The 19,750-nt window shown below is 47.4% G+C and overlaps 1 protein-coding gene across 2 annotated transcripts in view; it reads right to left on the reverse strand.

Moving 5' to 3' along the window:
- The window catches only part of TPD52 (tumor protein D52), a 127,449-nt gene extending 123,008 nt beyond the window's left edge, over positions 1 to 4,441 (reverse strand). For both annotated transcript variants that reach the window (XM_069731519.1, XM_069731518.1), the window contains exon 1: positions 4,291 to 4,441. In XM_069731519.1, coding sequence (XP_069587620.1) covers positions 4,291 to 4,309 — 19 coding nt within the window. In that variant the 5' untranslated portion in view covers positions 4,310 to 4,441. The remainder of the gene's footprint in view (positions 1 to 4,290) is intronic.
- Positions 4,442 to 19,750: the final 15,309 nt, after the last annotated feature.

Genomic DNA, 19,750 nt, shown 5'->3' on the forward strand with positions numbered 1-19,750 from the left:
GGTGGGAGGTGGGAGGTCCTTTTAAACCTCTCTGTGTTTCCTGTTCCCCATTAGGGCAAAGAGACAACCTCCATATGCCGTCGTGGAAGGTGACTAGAGAAAAAACCATTGTACATTGCTTAAAAATAAAAAAAAAAATAAGCAAACACTTAAATCACACGACAGCTCTTAAAGGGAACCTGTCACCCCGTTTTTTGAGATTGAGCTATAAATACTGTTAAATAGGGCCTGCGCTGTGTGTTCCTATAGTGTATGTAGTGTACCCCGATTCCCCATGTATGCTGAGAAATAACTTACCAAAGTCGCCGTTTTCGCCTGTCAATCAGGCTGGTCAGGTCGGGAGGGCGTGGTGACATCGCTGGTTCTTCCTCAGCTTTACGTTGGTGGCGTAGTGGCGTAGTGGTGAAGACACAGCGCGCGATCTGCGCTGTCATCCCTTTCGTCGGTGGGGGCGGCCATCTTCCTGGGGCCGCGCGTGCGCAGATCGAGTGCTCTGCTGCACGGGGCTTCAGGAAAATGGCCGCGGGATGCCGCGCGTGCGCATTAGAGATCGCGGCGGCCATTTTCCCAAAGCCGAGATGCAAACTCGGCTTTGGGAAAATGGCCGCCGCGATCTCTAATGCGCACGCGCGGCATCCCGCGGCCATTTTCCTGAAGCCCCGTGCAGCAGAGCACTCGATCTGCGCACGCGCGGCCCCAGGAAGATGGCCGCCCCCACCGACGAAAGGGATGACAGCGCAGATCGCGCGCTGTGTCTTCACCACTACGCCACCAACGTAAAGCTGAGGAAGAACCAGCGATGTCACCACGCCCTCCCGACCTGACCAGCCTGATTGACAGGCGAAAACGGCGACTTTGGTAAGTTATTTCTCAGCATACATGGGGAATCGGGGTACACTACATACACTATAGGAACACACAGCGCAGGCCCTATTTAACAGTATTTATAGCTCAATCTCAAAAAACGGGGTGACAGGTTCCCTTTAAAAGGGTATTCCCATCTCCAAAATCCTATCCCAATATGTACTAGGTGTAATAATAATAATAATATTAGTAAATACCTCCACTTAAGAATGTTGTATAGTTTTTCTGATTTGCTATGTCTTTCCTCGTGTGCAGGCTTTGCAGGACTTTAGATTTCCATGGTTACGACCACTAGCAACTAGCTAACTGTTACTAGATCAGTGGTCGTTAACATGGATACCTAAGGTCCTGCAATGCCTGCCCATGAGGAAAGACAAACTAATCAGAAGAGAATAAACGTCTCCATCTGAATGGGTACAGATGGAGACGTTTATTCTCAGCGAGGAAAGGCAAGTTTAGGACCTGGTATAAGAGAGATGCCGTAAAGGGGCTATCAGGTACACATAAAATTGGCCATTTTTATGCGCTAAACGCTCTCATTTTTCATATTTCTAGTGCAGTAATGCAGTTCAAATTTCGTTTTTCAAGTTTGTATGTTCTAGCGCTGCAGTGTGCTGCCTTATTTACTTAACATCCATTGTACTGGTCTGTGGGAGACTCGTTATAGCACAGCCTTATTGATTCTTACCAACATCAGTTTAACAACTGGATAAATGTATCCGATCCAGGAGACTCAGAGCATGGAACATTCTCATCCGTTCTGCAGCTCAGACTCGGCCATTAAAGTTCACAGAGATCCATTAAAACTGCAAGGAAGACTGCGTACCGCAATATAACATCCGATATTCACTGAGCCATTAAGAGTCAATGGAAACTGAATAAACAAAAAAAGTCTTCTGCATCGGTTTTTAAAATGTGATGATAGAAAAATGGATGTAACACAGGGCGACACGAGAGAAAAGCGATCCATGTTTGAGAAATGCGGAGACTAAAACGGGTGTGTGAGAACAGCCCTAGGAGGCACCACCTGAAAAAAACATTTTTTTGGGGGTGGCCCTCCCTACGCGCACGCCTGCCTCATCTTGCCCACACACTTGCCCCACATGCCTGCCTCCCCGAGTACACATCTGCCTGCCCCACACGCCTGCCTCATCTTGCCCACACACTTGCCCAACACATGCCTGCCTCCCCCTGCCCCACAAGACTGCCTCCCCGAGTACACATCTGCCTCCCCGAGTACACATCTGCCTCCCCGAGTACACATCTGCCTCCCCACATGCCTGCCTCCCCCGAGCATACGCCTGCCTCCCCCGATCCCACACGCCTGCCTCCCCCTGCCCCACACGCCTGCCTGCCCAAGTACACATCTGCCTCCCCCAATTACACGCCTGCCTGCCCGAGTACACATCTGCCTACCCCACACACCTGCCTCCTTGAGTACACATCTGCCTACTCCTGCCCCACACGCCTGCTTCCCCTGAGTACACATCTGCCTCCCCCTGCCCCACATGCCTGCCTCCCCTGAGTACACATCTGCCTCCCCCTGCCCCACACGCCTGCCTCCCGAGTACACATCTGCCTCCCCTGAGTACACATCTGCCTCCTCTGAGTACACATCTTCCTCCCCCTATTACACATCTGCCTCCCCCTATTACACATCTGCCTCCCCCTGCCCCACACGCCTGCCTCCCCCGAGTACACATCTGCCTCCCCCGAGTACACATCTGCCTCCCCCGAGTACACATCTGCCTCCCCCGAGTACACATCTGCCTCCCCCGAGTACACATCTGCCTCCCCCGAGTACACATCTGCCTCCCCCGAGTACACATCTGCCTCCCCCGAGTACACATCTGCCTCCCCCGAGTACACATCTGCCTCCCCCGAGTACACATCTGCCTCCCCCGAGTACACATCTGCCTCCCCCGAGTACACATCTGCCTCCCCCTGCCCCACACGCCTGCCTCCCCTGAGTACACATCTGCCTCCCCTGAGTACACATCTGCCTCCCCTGAGTACACATCTGCCTCCCCCTATTACACATCTGCCTCCCCCTGCCCCACACGCCTGCCTCCCCCGAGTACACATCTGCCTCCCCCGAGTACACATCTGCCTCCCCCGAGTACACATCTGCCTCCCCCGAGTACACATCTGCCTCCCCCGAGTACACATCTGCCTCCCCCGAGTACACATCTGCCTCCCCCGAGTACACATCTGCCTCCCCCGAGTACACATCTGCCTCCCCCGAGTACACATCTGCCTCCCCCTGCCCCACACATCTGCCTCCCCCTGCCCCACACGCCTGCCTCCCCCTGCCCCCCACGCCTGCCTCCCCTGAGTACACATCTGCCTCCCCTGAGTACACATCTGCCTCCCCTGAGTACACATCTGCCTCCCCCTGCCCCACACGCCTGCCTCCCCTGAGTACACATCTGCCTCCCCTGAGTACACATCTGCCTCCCCTGAGTACACATCTGCCTCCCCCTGCCCCACACGCCTGCCTCCCCCGAGTACACATCTGCCTCCCCGACTACACATCTGCCTCCCCGACTACACATCTGCCTCCCCCTGCCCCACACGCCTGCCTCCCCCGAGTACACATCTGCCTCCCCTGAGCACCAAACCAGGAGTAATTTATTCTTAATGGTTTCTGCTTCTGAAATTGACAGATCGTCGTCTCTAATTATAAGTGACTGGGGTGACACTGATGAGCGCGTCGGTCGGTGTTGGAGCAGTGGATATTCTGTTCCTTTGCTGCATATTTTGGGTCTGGAGTTAAACACCACACATTGCACTATATACCCCAGCGATATTCACCAATAACACCACACTGGGCAGAGCGCACAGACCTCATGTAATCCGTCAGCGAAGACAGCCTGACCTCAGGAATCAGACATGCGATTTCCAAATAAACCGAACCGCAAGAATCCTGCACATAAACACAGACAGCCCACTCCACAAACACTGTGGGTGCAGCCACACACCCGCAGGCCCCCAGCACCGGGGTCACAGCCCGTCTGCCCACAGCTGTCAGCGCAGGGGCCGCACATCACCAGCAACTGGGGGGCAGGTGCAGAAGGTCAAGGGTTAAAGACAAAAAACAGCACACAGAGAAAGTGAGGAGCCTGCAGCCATCGCCTCCAGCACGTGTCAGGAATAAACTATACAAGAGCGGAAAATAAGAAGCCGCAGATCCGTACTGGATATACAAGTTACACTTCATACAAAATATTCCACGACGTGGGAAGGACAATCCGCGAGTGGAAATCTGGTCACGTGACCCTGCAGTATAATAAGCAGGTAAAGCAGGCACCGATCTACCACTACACAGCCCAACGGGAGAGCAGCCGGTGCACAGATGCGCAGGCTCAGCCAGCAGGCACCGTGCCCGCACTCGGCTCATCAGGGGCACTGACCACAAGCACTCACCTTGGTCCGTACTCTCCATGTTTGTTCGCTGTCTGGTACTGAGCAGTAACAACGCCACACACAGTCAGTGCTCCGCGTCCACTCCCCGCCAGACAGCCCGCCCACGTCCCGGGCAGCTCTCACAGCCTCCCTCACAGCCTTCCTCACTGCCTCCCTCACTGACATTTTCTTTTTTTTTTGTGTCAACTTTACTTAAACAGCTGAACCGACACAAGTGTCCCAGCTGTGTCAGAGCGCGGAGCCCCCTGTGGGCTCAGTTCACACCGACGCATAAAAATATCCCCTGCGTTTCAGCCAGACAATTTCTTCTCATTTGTCCTCCTACAGCAGCAGACATTAAACATTACAAGACTAAATACAGTTTTCTATGATAAAGAAGCCGGGGGTGCCAACTTGATTTCTCTGCTTTTTCTTGACAGCTCCTGCAAAAAATCACAGACACATTAGATGACCATAATAAATGATTATGAATATGATTACAATCAGGGCCGCCATCCTTACTGGCGTGTGGGGCCCGGTGAGCAGAGGGGGCCGCTCTCTTCTGCTCTCCGGGCCCCAGCGTCAGGATTCTACCGATTCAGTAACTGAACATTCGTCGGACATTCAGTTAAAATCTATATTTCCCGCAACAATTAACGGACCGCGGCCAGGTAAGGAGAAACTTTTTCTTTATCTAAAGCCATCCTATTGGGGGGCAGAATGGAGAGCCATGGGGCCAGGATGGAATCACATGAGGCAGAATGGAGAGACACAGGGGCAGTATGGAGAAACACAAGGGCAGGATGGAGAGACATGAGGGCAGAATGGAGAGACACGAGGGCAGAATGGAGAGACACTGGGGCAGGATTGAGAGACATGGGGCGCGATGGAGTCACGGGACAGGATGGAGTGACATGAGGGCAGAATGGAGAGACGAGGGCAGAATGGAGAGACATGGGGCGAGATGGAGTCACGGGGCAGGATGGAGTGACGGGGCAGAATAGAGAGACGAGGGCAGAATGGAGAGACATGGGGCGCGATGGAGTCACGGGGCAGGATGGAGTGACATGAGGGCAGAATGGAGAGACGAGGGCAGAATGGAGAGACATGGGGCGAGATGGACTCACGGGGCAGGATGGAGTGACATGAGGGCAGAATGGAGAGACGAGGGCAGAATGGAGAGACATGGGGCGAGATGGAGTCACGGGGCAGGATAGAGTGACGGGGCAGAATAGAGAGACATTGGAACAGGATGGAGAAACTTGGAGGCAGTATGGATAGACATGGGGCCGAATGAACAGACATGGGAGCAGAATGGACAGACATGGGGGCAGTATAGAGAGGCACGGGGGCAGAATGGAGAGGCATGGGGCATGATGGAGTCACATGGGGAAGAATGAAGAGACACGGGGCAGAATGGAGAGACATCGGAGCAGAATCAAGAGACGGGGTCAGGATGGAGAGACATGGGGGAAGTATGGAGAGACAAGGGGGCAGAGCGGAGAGACATGGGGCAGAATGGAGAGACATGAGGGCAGAATGGACTTTCGGGCAAGATGAAGTCACACGGGGCAGAATGGAGAGAAATGGGGGCAGGATGGAGTCACATGGGGACAGAATGAAGTCCACGGGGCAAAATGGAGAGACATTTGTGTAGGATGGAGAACTATGGGGCAGGATGGAGAGACATGGGGGCAGTATGGAAATACAGTACATGGGGCCAGTATGGAAAGACAGGGGCAGGATGGAGAGACAAGGGGGCAGTATGGAGTTACATTGGGGCAACACTGTCTCTTTTTTTCTTCATCTGGCGTACTGTAGAAGTTGGGGAAAAATTAGGTAATATGCTCTATATAGCTGTGTTATTTTCTGCAGAGACGAGTCCTGGCTGGAAGAAGTGATGATGGTTGGTGCTGCATGAATATGAAGTATATCATCTAGAGATGTGAGCAGATTGAATATGTTCAACCTAAAGAAAAACCACTTGAAAAGGATGTAAATACCAAAATAAATCACAAACCAAATATGTTCAAAATATAAATAAGTTTATTAAGGACACCAATCCAATCAAACACACACAGTAAAAAACACGTAGGACAAATCTAAAAACTAAGGGAAACAGAGCACCACCAAAAGTCAGAACAAATTGCCTAAATCAGCATATACTTTGATACAAATCCAGCTGTCATAAATAGGGAAGTATACATTTCATGTCGCCAATCACACATTAATTAATTAATTAATCGCACTTTGGAGTGCGGGATAGCAGCAGCACCACGAGGGAAATGAATACCAGTTAGTATATGTGCTCATTTTACTTCGGCCAGTCTCCCACTGGGGATCACTATAAATTATTCTAATATGTGCACCTTATAAGTTATTTGGGGCTATATGTACCCTGTTACTTAAAGCACTTTATGGTATACTGATCGGATATAATAGGATTCTTATATAATTAATGTGTGATTGGCGACATGAAATGTATACTTCCCTATTTATGACAGCTGGATTTGTATCAAAGTATATGCTTTAACTACGTAAATAGTAAGAAACTAAAAAATGATAGTGTTGGCCCTCTTAAAAATAGTCTGGGTGAAATGGTGGATGAGGATGAGGAAAAAGCCAATATGCTAAATGACTTTTTTTCATCAGTATTTACACAAGAAAATCCCATGGCAGACAAAATGACTAGTGATAAAAATTCCCAATTAAATGTAACCTGCTTAACCCAGCAGGAAGTGCGGCGGCGTCTAAAAATCACTAAAATTGACAAATCTCCGGGCCCGGATGGGATACACCCTCGAGTACTGCAGGAATTAAGTACAGTCATTGATAGACCATTATTTTTAATCTTTAAAGACTCCATAATAACAGGGTCTGTGCCACAGGACTGGCGTATAGCAAATGTGGTGCCAATATTCAAAAAGGGAACAAAAACTGAACTCGGTAATTTTAGGCCAGTAAGCTTAACCTTTACTGTGGGTAAAATCCTGGAGGGCATTCTAAGGGACGCTATACTGGAGTATCTGAAGAGGAATAACCTCATGACCCAGTATCAGCACGGGTTTACTAGGGACCGTTCATGTCAGACTAATTTGATCAGTTTCTATGGAGAGGTAAGTCCTGGACTGGACCAAAGGAACCCAGTGGAAGTAGTGTATATGGACTTTTCAAAAGCTTTTGATACAGTGCCACACAAAAGGTTGATACATAAAATGAGAATAATGGGGATAAGGGAAAATATGTGTAAGTGGGTTGAGAGCTGGCTCAGGGATAGGAAACAAAGGGTGGTTATTAATGGAGCACACTCGGACTGGGTAGCGGTTAGCAGTGGGGTACCACAGGGGTCAGTATTGGGCCCTCTTCTTTTTAACATATTTATTAATGACCTTGTAGGGGGCATTCAGAGTAGAATTTCAATATTTGCAGATGACACTAAACTCTGCAGGGTAATCAATACAGAGGAGGACAATTTTATATTACAGGATGATTTATGTAAACTAGAAGCTTGGGCTGATAAATGGCAAATGAGCTTTAATGGGGATAAATGTAAGGTCATGCACTTGGGTAGAAGTAATAAGATGTATAATTATGTGCTTAATTGTAAAACACTGGGCAAAACCGTCAATGAAAAAGACCTGGGTGTATGGGTGGATGACAAACTCATATTTAGTGGCCAGTGTCAGGCAGCTGCTACAAAGGCAAATAAAATAATGGGATGCATTAAAAGAGGCATAGATGCTCATGAGGAGAACATAATTTTACCTCTATAAAAGTCACTTGTTCGACCACACTAAGGGTACCGTCACACAGTGGCATTTTGATCGCTACGACGGCACGATTCGTGACGTTTGAGCGATATATCCGTGACGTTCCAGCGATCTCGCTGTGTCTGACACGCTCCTGCGATCAGGGACCCCGCTGAGAATCGTACGTCGTAGCAGATCGTTTGAAACTTTCTTTCGTCGTCTAGTGTCCCGCTGTGGCGGCATGATCGCATGGTGTAACAAAGGTGTGCACGATATTGTATACGATGTGCGCATAGTAACCAACGGCTTCTACATCGCACATACGTCATGAAATTATCGCTCCAGCGTCGTACATTGCAAAGTGTGACAGCAGTCTACGTCGCTGGAGCGATATTGTTACGATGCTGGAGCGTCACAAATCGTGCCGTCGTAGCGATCAAAATGCCACTGTGTGACGGTACCCTTAGAATACTGTGTACAGTTCTGGTCTCCGGTGTATAAGAAAGACATAGCTGAACTAGAGTGGGTACAGAGAACAGCGACCAAGGTTATTGGAGGACTGGGGGTCTGCAATACCAAGATAGGTTATTACACTTGGGGCTATTTAGTTTGGAAAAACGAAGACTAAGGGGTGATCTTATGTTAATGTATAAATATATGAGGGGACAGTACAAAGACCTTTCTGATGATCTTTTTAATCATAGACCTGAGACAGGGACAAGGGGGCATCCTCTACGTTTGGAGGAAAAAAGGTTTAAGCATAATAACAGACGCGGGTTCTTTACTTTCAGTGCAGTGAGACTATGGAACTCTCTGCCGTATGATGTTGTAATGAGTGATTCATTACTTAAATTTAAGAGGGGACTGGATACATTTCTGGAAAAGTATAATGTTACAGGGTATATACACTAGATTCCTTGATAGGGCGTTGATCCAGGGAACTAGTCTGATTGCCGTATGTGGAGTCGGGAAGGAATTTTTTTCCCCAAGGTGGAGCTTACTCTTTGCCACATGGGTTTTTTTTTGCCTTCCTCTGGATCAACATGTTAGGGCAAGTTAGGTTAGACTATGGGTTGAACTAGATGGACTTAAAGTCTTCCTTCAACCTTAATAACTATGTAACTATGCTGATTTAGGCAATTTGTTCTGACTTTTGGTGGTGCTCTGTTTCCCTTAGTTTTTAGATTTGTCCTACGTGTTTTTTACTGTGTGTGTTTGATTGGATTGGTGTCCTTAATAAACTTATTTATATTTTGAACATATTTGGTTTGTGATTTATTTTGGTATTTACATCCTTTTCAAGTGGTTTTTCTTTAGGTTGATTGTGTTGTTGTCTACTTGAATTCTATTAGATTATATGATTGGTTCTATCTTGTGCTCCTATTTTTTTGGTTCAAAGATTGAATATGTTACCTGTACACTGACACTATACACTGTATACTATGTACAGAGCTCTTGTGGATAATGCCATCAGTGATCACTGTATTACCTGTACACGTACACTATATACAGAGCTCCTGTGTATAATGTTACTGGTGATCACTGTATTATCTTTACACTGACACTATAAACAGGGCTCCTGTATTTAATGTGACTAGTGATCACTGTCTTACCTGTACACTGACGCTATATACAGAGCTCCTGTGTATAATGTCACTGGTGATCACTGTATTGCCTGTACGCCGACACTATATACAGAGCTCCTGTGTATAATGTCACTGGTGATCACTGTCTTACCTGTACACTGACACTATACACTGTATACTATGTACAGAAATCCTCTGTATAATGGCACTTACGGTAATATTAATATTGTGGGTTTTTTTATTAATGATTAGTATGGTAGTATTCGGTCACTATGTGGTGGTAATATGTGGTCCAGCCATGGTGTGGTGGTATGTATCCCTTGTACAGTGGGGCAAAAAAGTATTTAGTCAGTCAGCAATAGTGCAAGTTCCACCACTTAAAAAGATGAGAGGCGTCTGTAATTTATATCATAGGTAGACCTCAACTATGGGAGACAAACTGAGAAAAAAAATCCAGAAAATCACATTGTCTGTTTTTTTAACATTTTATTTGCATATTATGGTGGAAAATAAGTATTTGGTCAGAAACAAACAATCAAGATTTCTGGCTCTCACAGACCTGTAACTTCTTCTTTAAGAGTCTCCTCTTTCCTCCACTCATTACCTGTAGTAATGGCACCTGTTTAAACTTGTTATCAGTATAAAAAGACACCTGTGCACACCCTCAAACAGTCTGACTCCAAACTCCACTATGGTGAAGACCAAAGAGCTGTCAAAGGACACCAGAAACAAAATTGTAGCCCTGCACCAGGCTGGGAAGACTGAATCTGCAATAGCCAACCAGCTTGGAGTGAAGAAATCAACAGTGGGAGCAATAATTAGAAAATGGAAGACATACAAGACCACTGATAATCTCCCTCGATCAGGTGCTCCACGCAAAATCCCATCCCGTGGGGTCAGAATGATCACAAGAATGGTGAGCAAAAATCCCAGAACCACGCGGGGGGACCTAGTGAATGAACTGCAGAGAGCTGGGACCAATGTAACAAGGCCTACCATAAGTAACACACTACGCCACCATGGACTCAGATCCTGCAGTGCCAGACGTGTCCCACTGCTTAAGCCAGTACATGTCCGGGCCCGTCTGAAGTTTGCTAGAGAGCATTTGGATGATCCAGAGGAGTTTTGGGAGAATGTCCTATGGTCTGATGAAACCAAACTGGAACTGTTTGGTAGAAACACAACTTGTCGTGTTTGGAGGAAAAAGAATACTGAGTTGCATCCATCAAACACCATACCTACTGTAAAGCATGGTGGTGGAAACATCATGCTTTGGGGCTGTTTCTCTGCAAAGGGGCCAGGACGACTGATCCGGGTACAGGAAAGAATGAATGGGGCCATGTATCGTGAGATTTTGAGTGCAAACCTCCTACCATCAGCAAGGGCATTGAAGATGAAACGTGGCTGGGTCTTTCAACATGACAATGATCCGAAGCACACCGCCAGGGCAACGAAGGAGTGGCTTCATAAGAAGCATTTCAAGGTCCTGGAGTGGCCTAGCCAGTCTCCAGATCTCAACCCTATAGAAAACCTTTGGAGGGAGTTGAAAGTCCGTGTTGCCAAGCGAAAAGCCAAAAAACATCACTGCTCTAGAGGAGATCTGCATGGAGGAATGGGCCAACATACCAACAACAGTGTGTGGCAACCTTGTGAAGACTTACAGAAAACGTTTGACCTCTGTCATTGCCAATAAAGGATATATTACAAAGTATTGAGATGAAATTTTGTTTCTGACCAAATACTTATTTTCCACCATAATGTGCAAATAAAATGTTAAAAAAACAGACAATGTGATTTTCTGGATTTTTTTTCTCAGTTTGTCTCCCATAGTTGAGGTCTACCTATGATGTAAATTACAGACGCCTCTCATCTTTTTAAGTGGTGGAACTTGCACTATTGCTGACTGACTAAATACTTTTTTGCCCCACTGTATGTGGCATTATTCACTCACTATGTGGTAGTGATATGTGGTCTGGTCATGGTGTGATGGTTAGAGATAGGCAAATTCAAACAGTGAAGTTCGGCGTCCGTACCGAACACCTATTGTTCGAGCAGGGACACCGAACATGGACTTCACCAGGAAGTCTGTATTACTGTTAGGGTTCGGCTGCCCGAACATCGGGTGTTTGTCGTGTTGTCATGTGCATGACAGAGCTGCAAACACTGCTACTGATCGGCGGTGAAATCATCCCCGCCGGTCAGAGAGCCGCCATTCCCACGCTGTCAAAAGACAACGTGAGCGCTCCTCTGTGATCGAAGGTATATAAATAATTTTTTAAAAAATAGCATGGGTTCCCTCTATTTTTGTTAACCAGGCAGGCAAAACTCACAGCTGAGGGCTGCAACCCTCAGCTGTCAGCTTCCGCAAAGCTAGTTATCAAGAACAGAGGGGTCCCCACACCGTATTTTTTAATTATTTAAATAAATAATTAAAAAAAAAACGGCATGGGTTCCTGTTGTGAATTCCGCTCTTGGGCTCCCTCCGGTGGTTGTAAGCGGCACTTTTGTGAGTTCTGCTCTTGGGCTCCCTCTTGTGGTTTCTAGTGGTATGGCTGCTCCTTGGAGTTAGCTGTCATCAGCTGCCTCCACTTATCGTCCGCTATTTAATTCTGGCTCTTTCTTCAGCCTGTGCCACTTGTCAATGTTTCCTGGCTGGATTCACATCTCTGCTTGGATTCTCCTGGTTTCCTGACCAGTTCTGCAAAGATAAGTTCTGGCTTTGCTCATTTCAGTCCACATGTTGTGGACTTATTGTTCTGTGCATTCTATATTTGTCCAGCTTGTCAGTATGGATTTTTTCTGTTAGCTGGAAGCTCTGGGAAGCAGATTTACCCTCCACACCTTTAGTCAGGTGTGGAGATTTTGTAAACTCTGTGTGGATTGTTTTGTAGTTTTTATACTGACCGCACAGTATCCTTTCCTGTCCTATCTATCAAGCTAGACTGGCCTCCTATGCTAAAATCTGATTTCATTTCTGCGTAGTTATTTTCCCCTCCTCTCACCGTCAATATTTGTGGAGGGCTATCTTTCCTTTGGGGATTTTCTCTGAGGCAAGATAGGTTTCCTATTTCCATTTTTAGGGGAAGTTAGATCTTAGGCTGTGCCGAGGGGTCTAGGGAGCGTCAGGTACCCCCCACGGCTATTTTTAGTTGCGCTGCTAGGTTCAGGGTTTGCGGTCAGTACAGATACCACCTCCTTCAGAGCTTGTCTCATGTTGTTCCTAAACCACCAGATCATAACAGTACAAGTGGCCAAAAATGAATTAAATGTATCTCAAAAGAAGGAAAAGAAAGTTCTGAACCATTTTTTTTTCTGTGCTTTGGTTTGTCTTTTTTTTTTTCCTCTTGATATCTGGGTGGTTCAGGATATATGTTTTGGCATGGATGTTCAGGGTTTGTTTTCTCGTGTGGATCAACTTGCTGCAAGAATACAGAGTATCCAGGACTATGTTGTCCAGACTCCGGCTTTAGAGCCCAGAATTCCTACTCCTGATTTGTTTTTTGGGGACAGATCCAAGTTTTTGAACTTTAAAAATAACTGCAAATTGTTTTTTGCTTTGAAACCCTGTTCTTCTGGTGATCCCATTCAGCAGGTGAAAATCATCATATCCTTGCTGCGTGGTGACCCTCAAGACTGGGCTTTTGCTCTTGAAACAGGGGATCCGGCATTTTTGAATGTAGATGCATTTTTTCAAGCACTCGGATTATTGTATGACGAACCTAATTCAGTGGATCATGCAGAAAAAACCCTGTTGGCCTTGTGTCAAGGTCAGGAAGCAGCAGAGTTATACTGCCAGAAATTTAGAAAATGGTCTGTGCTCACTAAATGGAATGTGGAGGCTCTGGCTGCTATTTTCAGAAAAGGTCTTTCTGAAACCCTTAAAGATGTTATGGTGGACTTTCCTACGCCTGCCGGTTTGAGCGAATCTATGCAGAGGCATAGCTAGAGCTCAATACACACAAAGTTTACCAAAAATAGTTTCCCTGTTTTGTAGAACTTAAACTGGACCTAATGGTGTCACCCCCACATGCCAAACCTGTGACTTTTAATTAATTAATATCAGAGAGAACAAATGACCGTCATACACAACAGAATCCACTATACCAAGACCAATAATATCACATACAGGAAGAAACACCACCACACCATGACCAGACCACATAGTGACCGAATAATACTATATACAAGGGACAAATACCGCCTCACCATGACCAGATCACATATTACCACCACTTGGTGACCAAATAGCACATACAAGGGACAAATACCAGAACACCATTTCCAGACCACATATTACCACCACATAGTGACTGAATACTACAATACTGATCAGTAATAAAGAAAAAAAAACACAATACTATCACAATAAGTGCCAGTATTCACAGGAGATCTGTACTTAGTATGCAGTGTCTGTGTAGAGGTAATACAAAGATCACTGGTGGTATTATACACAGGAGCTCTGTATATAATGTATAGGTAATACAGTGATCACTGGTGACATTGTACACAGGACCGCTGTATATAGTATATAGTGTCAGTGTATAGGTAGCACTGACTCACCAGTGACGTCTCTAGATGAAGTCCTTCATTCATCTTTCATCCAGCACAGACCGCCATCATTTCTCCCAGCCAGCACTCGTTTCTGCAGGAAATAACACAGTTATCTCGAGCTCCGCTTGTAGAACACATTACTTAATTTTTAACAACTTCTACATTACACCACATGAAGAAAAAAAGGTGATATAGTGTCACTCTGCACAGTAACAGGACCGCCCCCCCATTTAAAACAGTATACTCAAAAAATAAATTAAATACATCACTGCAGTAGTAACATCCCTTAATTAGCCCCTATGGTAATACTATACCCCACCCTGGCCCCGTTTATCTCATTCCTGGCTCCAGCCATATGTTCTCGCATCCTGCCCTCATGAGTATCCATCCTACACCATATGATCTCCCCATCCTGCCCCATCTGTCTCCATCGTATCCATCCTGCCCCATGATCCAATCCTGCCCCATGTCTTTCATTCTGCCCCGTGTCTCCAATCATGCCCCGTGTCTACATTCTGCCCATGCCTCAAGTCCTGCCCCCAGTGTGTCCAGCAATCTGCCCCAGTGTGTCCAGCAATCTGCCCCAGTGTGTCCAGCAATCTGCCCCGGTGTGTCCAGCATATTACCCCCAGGTTGTCCAGCAATCTGCCCCAGTGTGTCCAGCATATTACCCCCAGTGTGTCCAGCATATAACCCCCAGTGTGTCCAGCAATCTGCCCCAGTGTGTCCAGCATATTACCCCCAGTGTGTCCAGCAATCTGCCCCAGTATGTCCAGCAATCTGCCCCAGTGTGTCCAGCATTGCCCCAGTGTGTCCAGCATTGCCCCCAGTGTGTCCAGAAATCTGCCCCAGGGTCTCCAGCACTGCCCCAGTGTGTCCAGCATTGCCCCCAGTGTGTCCAGCGATCTGCCCCAGTGTCCAGTATTGCCCCAGTGTGTCCAGCAATCTGCCCCAGGGTCTCCAGCATTGCCCCAGTGTGTCCAGCATTGTCCCTAGTGTGTCCAGCATTGCCCCCAGTGTGTCCAGCATTGCCCCCAGTGTGTCCAGCATTGCCCCCAGCGTGTCCAGCAATCTGCCCCAGTGTCCAGCATTGCCCCAGTGTCCAGCATTGCCCCAGTGTCCTCCAGCATTGCCCCAGCGTGTCCAGCATTGCCCCCAGTGTGTCCAGCATTGCCCCCAGTGTGTCCAGCATTGCCCCAGCGTGTCCAGCAATCTGCCCCAGTGTCCAGCATTGCCCCAGTGTCCTCCAGCATTGCCCCATCGTGTCCAGCAATCTGCCCCAGTGTCCAGCATTGCCCCAGTGTCCAGAAATCTGCCCCAGGGTCTCCAGCATTGCCCCAGTCTGTCCAGAAATCTGCCCCAGTCTGTCCAGAAATCTGCCCCAGGGTCTCCAGCATTGCCCCAGTCTGTCCAGAAATCTGCCCCAGTCTGTCCAGAAATCTGCCCCAGTCTGTCCAGAAATCTGCCCCAGGGTCTCCAGCATTGCCCCAGTCTGTCCAGAAATCTGCCCCAGTCTGTCCAGAAATCTGCCCCAGTCTGTCCAGAAATCTGCCCCAGTCTGTCCAGAAATCTGCCCCTGGGTCTCCAGCATTGCCCCCAGACAGACAGAGTCAGACAAGGAAAAAAAAAAAGTAAAATCCTCACCTCTCCCGTTCCCAGCGCAGGTCCGGTGCACTCAACGTCTCTCCGTCACTGCGCGCTCAGGACAGACGTCGCAGAGTCAGAGGGCGCTGAAGACGCTGCAGCTACCGCGCAGCCGCAGGAACCAGGAGAGGTGAGTGTGCTGCTCAGTTTATTATGATAGACTTTCAGCCATACATGGACATTATGTAGTGCTAATAAGCCTGGTTTTATTATTTGTTATACTTTGCTGCCATCTACTGGCCGTTTGCTATATCACTGTAATATTTGTTATGGAATTCTCCCACAACACCTTTCTGTCTTTAGCTCCTCCTATCTTTTTCCTTCTCTTCCTGTTTTTGTACTCCGTGCCATCTTGGATCCCACATGTGCTGCAGAGCTGGAGAAAGGATTCTCTTGTTACCTCTAACCTGAAGCTTCTATTATCTCTATCTGGTGATTCTGTAACAGCTCTAACCTACAGTCCTCACTCTCACCAAGGTACTGTAAATAAACCTGTTGAACATATCACTGCATCATCCTTCCGGATCACCACGCGCGGCTGATAGAGACTGGTGGCACAGGTTGGCGAGTAACGCTACCTGCCATTGTTTATATAGCGATTTGTGATCACATCCCTCAGACACATCTCATCCACATATATCGGTGGCAGAATAGTAACAAGAGACCTAAGTCTACAGTGTCTGTGTGCATATGCATTGTCTGCTAGCAAGTCTTAACCGTCCGCCATCTTAGCTAAAACATGTCCACAAAAAGCACCGTGGACCCATCTGCAAGTGAAGCACATCAGGTTCCCGACACCATAGATGCTGCAGGAGCAGAGTCCACACTTACTGCAGAGCAGGACGTACGACCCAAACGTGTAACCAAGCCGACACAAAAGGCCAGAGAGAACTTTGAGACTACTACAGACGAGTTCCATGATAACCTAGAACATTTATGGGGCAGAGTTGATCACTATTTAGCAGCTCTTCCACGCTATCACAGTGACGCTGCAGGTTTAACCGCCACATTGAAGAGTTTATCTGCCGCCTATGATCGCTACCAGAGACTGTCTGCAAAGTTCATCACATTCCTGAGTAACTGTGACATGGAAGATGCCCCAGCAGAAGTAACTGAAAGGGAAACTCTTCTCCAAGAAAAGACCTCATTAGTACGAGATGCCCAGGATAAAGCAGAACTCCGCATCGCTCACCTCCAAGAGGTTAGGTCACATCGCACAACATCGACCAAAATCACAGCTCGGTCTTCCAGATCATCTCACTCCAGGAAATCAACATTGTCTGACAAGCTACTGGAGATCCGTGCAGCTGCAGAGGAAGCTAGGGTAAAAAGCTCCTTTGCTAAAAGGGAGGCTGAAGTGGAAGTGGAAGCTCAAAGAAACAAAGTGGAAGCTCAAAGAAATGAGATGGAAGCTCAAAGGAAATTAAAAATACTCCAAGCAGAAAAGGAAGAAGCAACAGCCCTTGCTAAACTGAAGGTCCTTGAACAAGCACTGGGACAAGATGATAATCCGGACTGTCTTATTCCAGAAGAAATGGAAGACGCAGCTGATCGAACTTCAGACTACGTGCTAAGACATGCAACATCTGCACCAGCACCACCTCCAGTTTCTAACACGGATGCGTCCGCAAGTCAAGAAATGTCGCCACCTACTGCGGACAAGGTAACTTCCAGCACTGACTCACAATTTAGGCCACAGCCAGCAGAACCTATAGAGACTAAACCGCAGTTTAACCCTTATGCCGCATCATTTCGTCCTGATTTGTCGCAGTCATATAAGCCAGAGAACTTACATTCCCTAAGGATACCACAAGTTCATCCTGCAACAATGACCGGGAGATCGGATATGTCTGACTTCGCCAGATACATGATTCGCCGGGAGTTAATAAACATTAGTCTCTCAAAGTTTGATGATCGTGCTGAGAATTATAGAGCCTGGAAATCCACCTTTCAAGCAGTGATCCAAGACCTTAATCTCACCGGCAAGGAACAACTGGATTTGCTTGTTAACTGGTTAGGCCCTGAATCAGCAGAGCGCATAAAGACAATAAGGGCAGTTCATGTGGACTATTCAGATGCAGGTCTTATTGCAGCCTGGGAGAGACTGGAACAAACCTATGGCAGCTCAGAAGCTATAGAATGTGCCTTATTTAAAAGACTGCAAACCTTCCCAAAGATAACTAACAAGGACAATAGAAAACTTCAAGATCTGAGCGACCTGCTAAAGGAAATAGAATTGGCAAAATTAGACCCACGTCTCTCAGGACTGAGCTACCTAGATACTGCTCATGGCGTTAATCCAATAGTGTCCAAGTTGCCACACGGCATGCAGGATAAATGGGCAGACCACGGCTCACGGTATAAAAGGCAGTATAATGTGTCCTTTCCCCCCTTTTCATATTTTTCCAGGTTCATCAGTGACCAAGCTCGGAAGAAGAATGATCCCAGCTTCGACTTCACTGAGCCTACTCCACCAGCATCATCATCATCTACAAGGTATGATAATATTGCCAAACGTAGAGATTCAAGGAACACAGTATCTGTGAGAAAGACTGACGTTCCACTTACTACACCTGCCTTCACTAAGACAAATAATGTTGCTCCTAAAGTCATGGACAGTAACCGTATGTGCCCTATCCACAAAAGGCCTCACCCACTTAAAGAATGCCGTGGATTCAGAGCAAGGACTTTGCAGGAGCGTAAAGATACCCTCAAGGAGCTTGGGATATGTTATAAGTGTTGCACCTCCTCAGACCACCTCGCTAAGGAGTGTAAGGCCGCCATTAAGTGCACTGAATGCAGCAGTGATAAACACGTCACAGCCATGCATCCCACGCCAGCTCCATACAACTCACAACCTTCTGCAGCATCTAACCCTGCTCAAAAGCATGGCGGGGAGCCACAGGTCCCTGACCCAACTGCAACCGCTGTTTCCTCCTCATGTACTGAGGTATGTGGAGAAGGGACTGATCCTAAATGCTGTGCCAAGGTATGTCTGATTAAGGTCTATCCAGAAGGACAACCCGACAAGGCCTCCAAAATGTATGCCATAATAGATGAGCAAAGTAACCGATCTCTAGCAAGGCCCAAATTCTTTGAGATCTTCAACATAAAGGGACAAATGACTCGATACACCCTCAACACCTGCTCTGGTCGTATTGAGACTTCTGGCAGGAGAGCCTCTGGGTACATAGTCTCTTCAATCAAGGGAAACGTGCATATACCTCTGCCAACCCTAATTGAATGTGACCAGATACCTGATAACAGGGAGGAGATTCCCACTCCGGAAGCCGCACTTTATCATCGCCACTTGAGGCACCTGACTAATGAAATTCCTCCTCTGGACATGAATGCTGATATTCTAATCCTACTCGGAAGGGACATTCTGAAGGTCCACAAGGTACGCCAACAATGCAACGGCCCAGATGATGCTCCATACGCCCAAAGACTCGACCTAGGCTGGGTAATCGTGGGCGATGTATGTCTGGATAGGAGTCACAAGGCATCCGAAGTCAACGCCTGTAATACGTATGTGCTCCAAAATGGTCGCGCAACTCACTTTAAGCCATGCCTTCATCACTACGAAGTGAAAGAGAGGTTCTCTGATTCCATCCAGGAGCCTGACATCATTCCCACTCCCTGCGGTGATGACTTAGGGAGAACAGTGTTTCACACAACAAAAGATGACAACAAAGTTGCCTTATCCATAGAAGACAAGGAGTTTCTTAAAATCATGGACAGTGGATTCTTCAAAAATGAATCTGACCGCTGGGTTGCTCCCTTACCCTTCAAGGCTTCAAGGACCAGGCTTCCTAACAACAGAGAACAGGCCTTATCTAGATTCATCTCACTGCAGAGAACATTAAGGAACAAGCCTGAAATGAAGGAACATTTCATAGCTTTTATGGACAAGATATTTCGCAATGATCACGCAGAGCCAGCTCCACCATT

Source organism: Ranitomeya imitator, chromosome 6, assembly GCF_032444005.1.
Source record: "Ranitomeya imitator isolate aRanImi1 chromosome 6, aRanImi1.pri, whole genome shotgun sequence".
Classification (NCBI taxonomy): domain Eukaryota; kingdom Metazoa; phylum Chordata; class Amphibia; order Anura; family Dendrobatidae; genus Ranitomeya; species Ranitomeya imitator.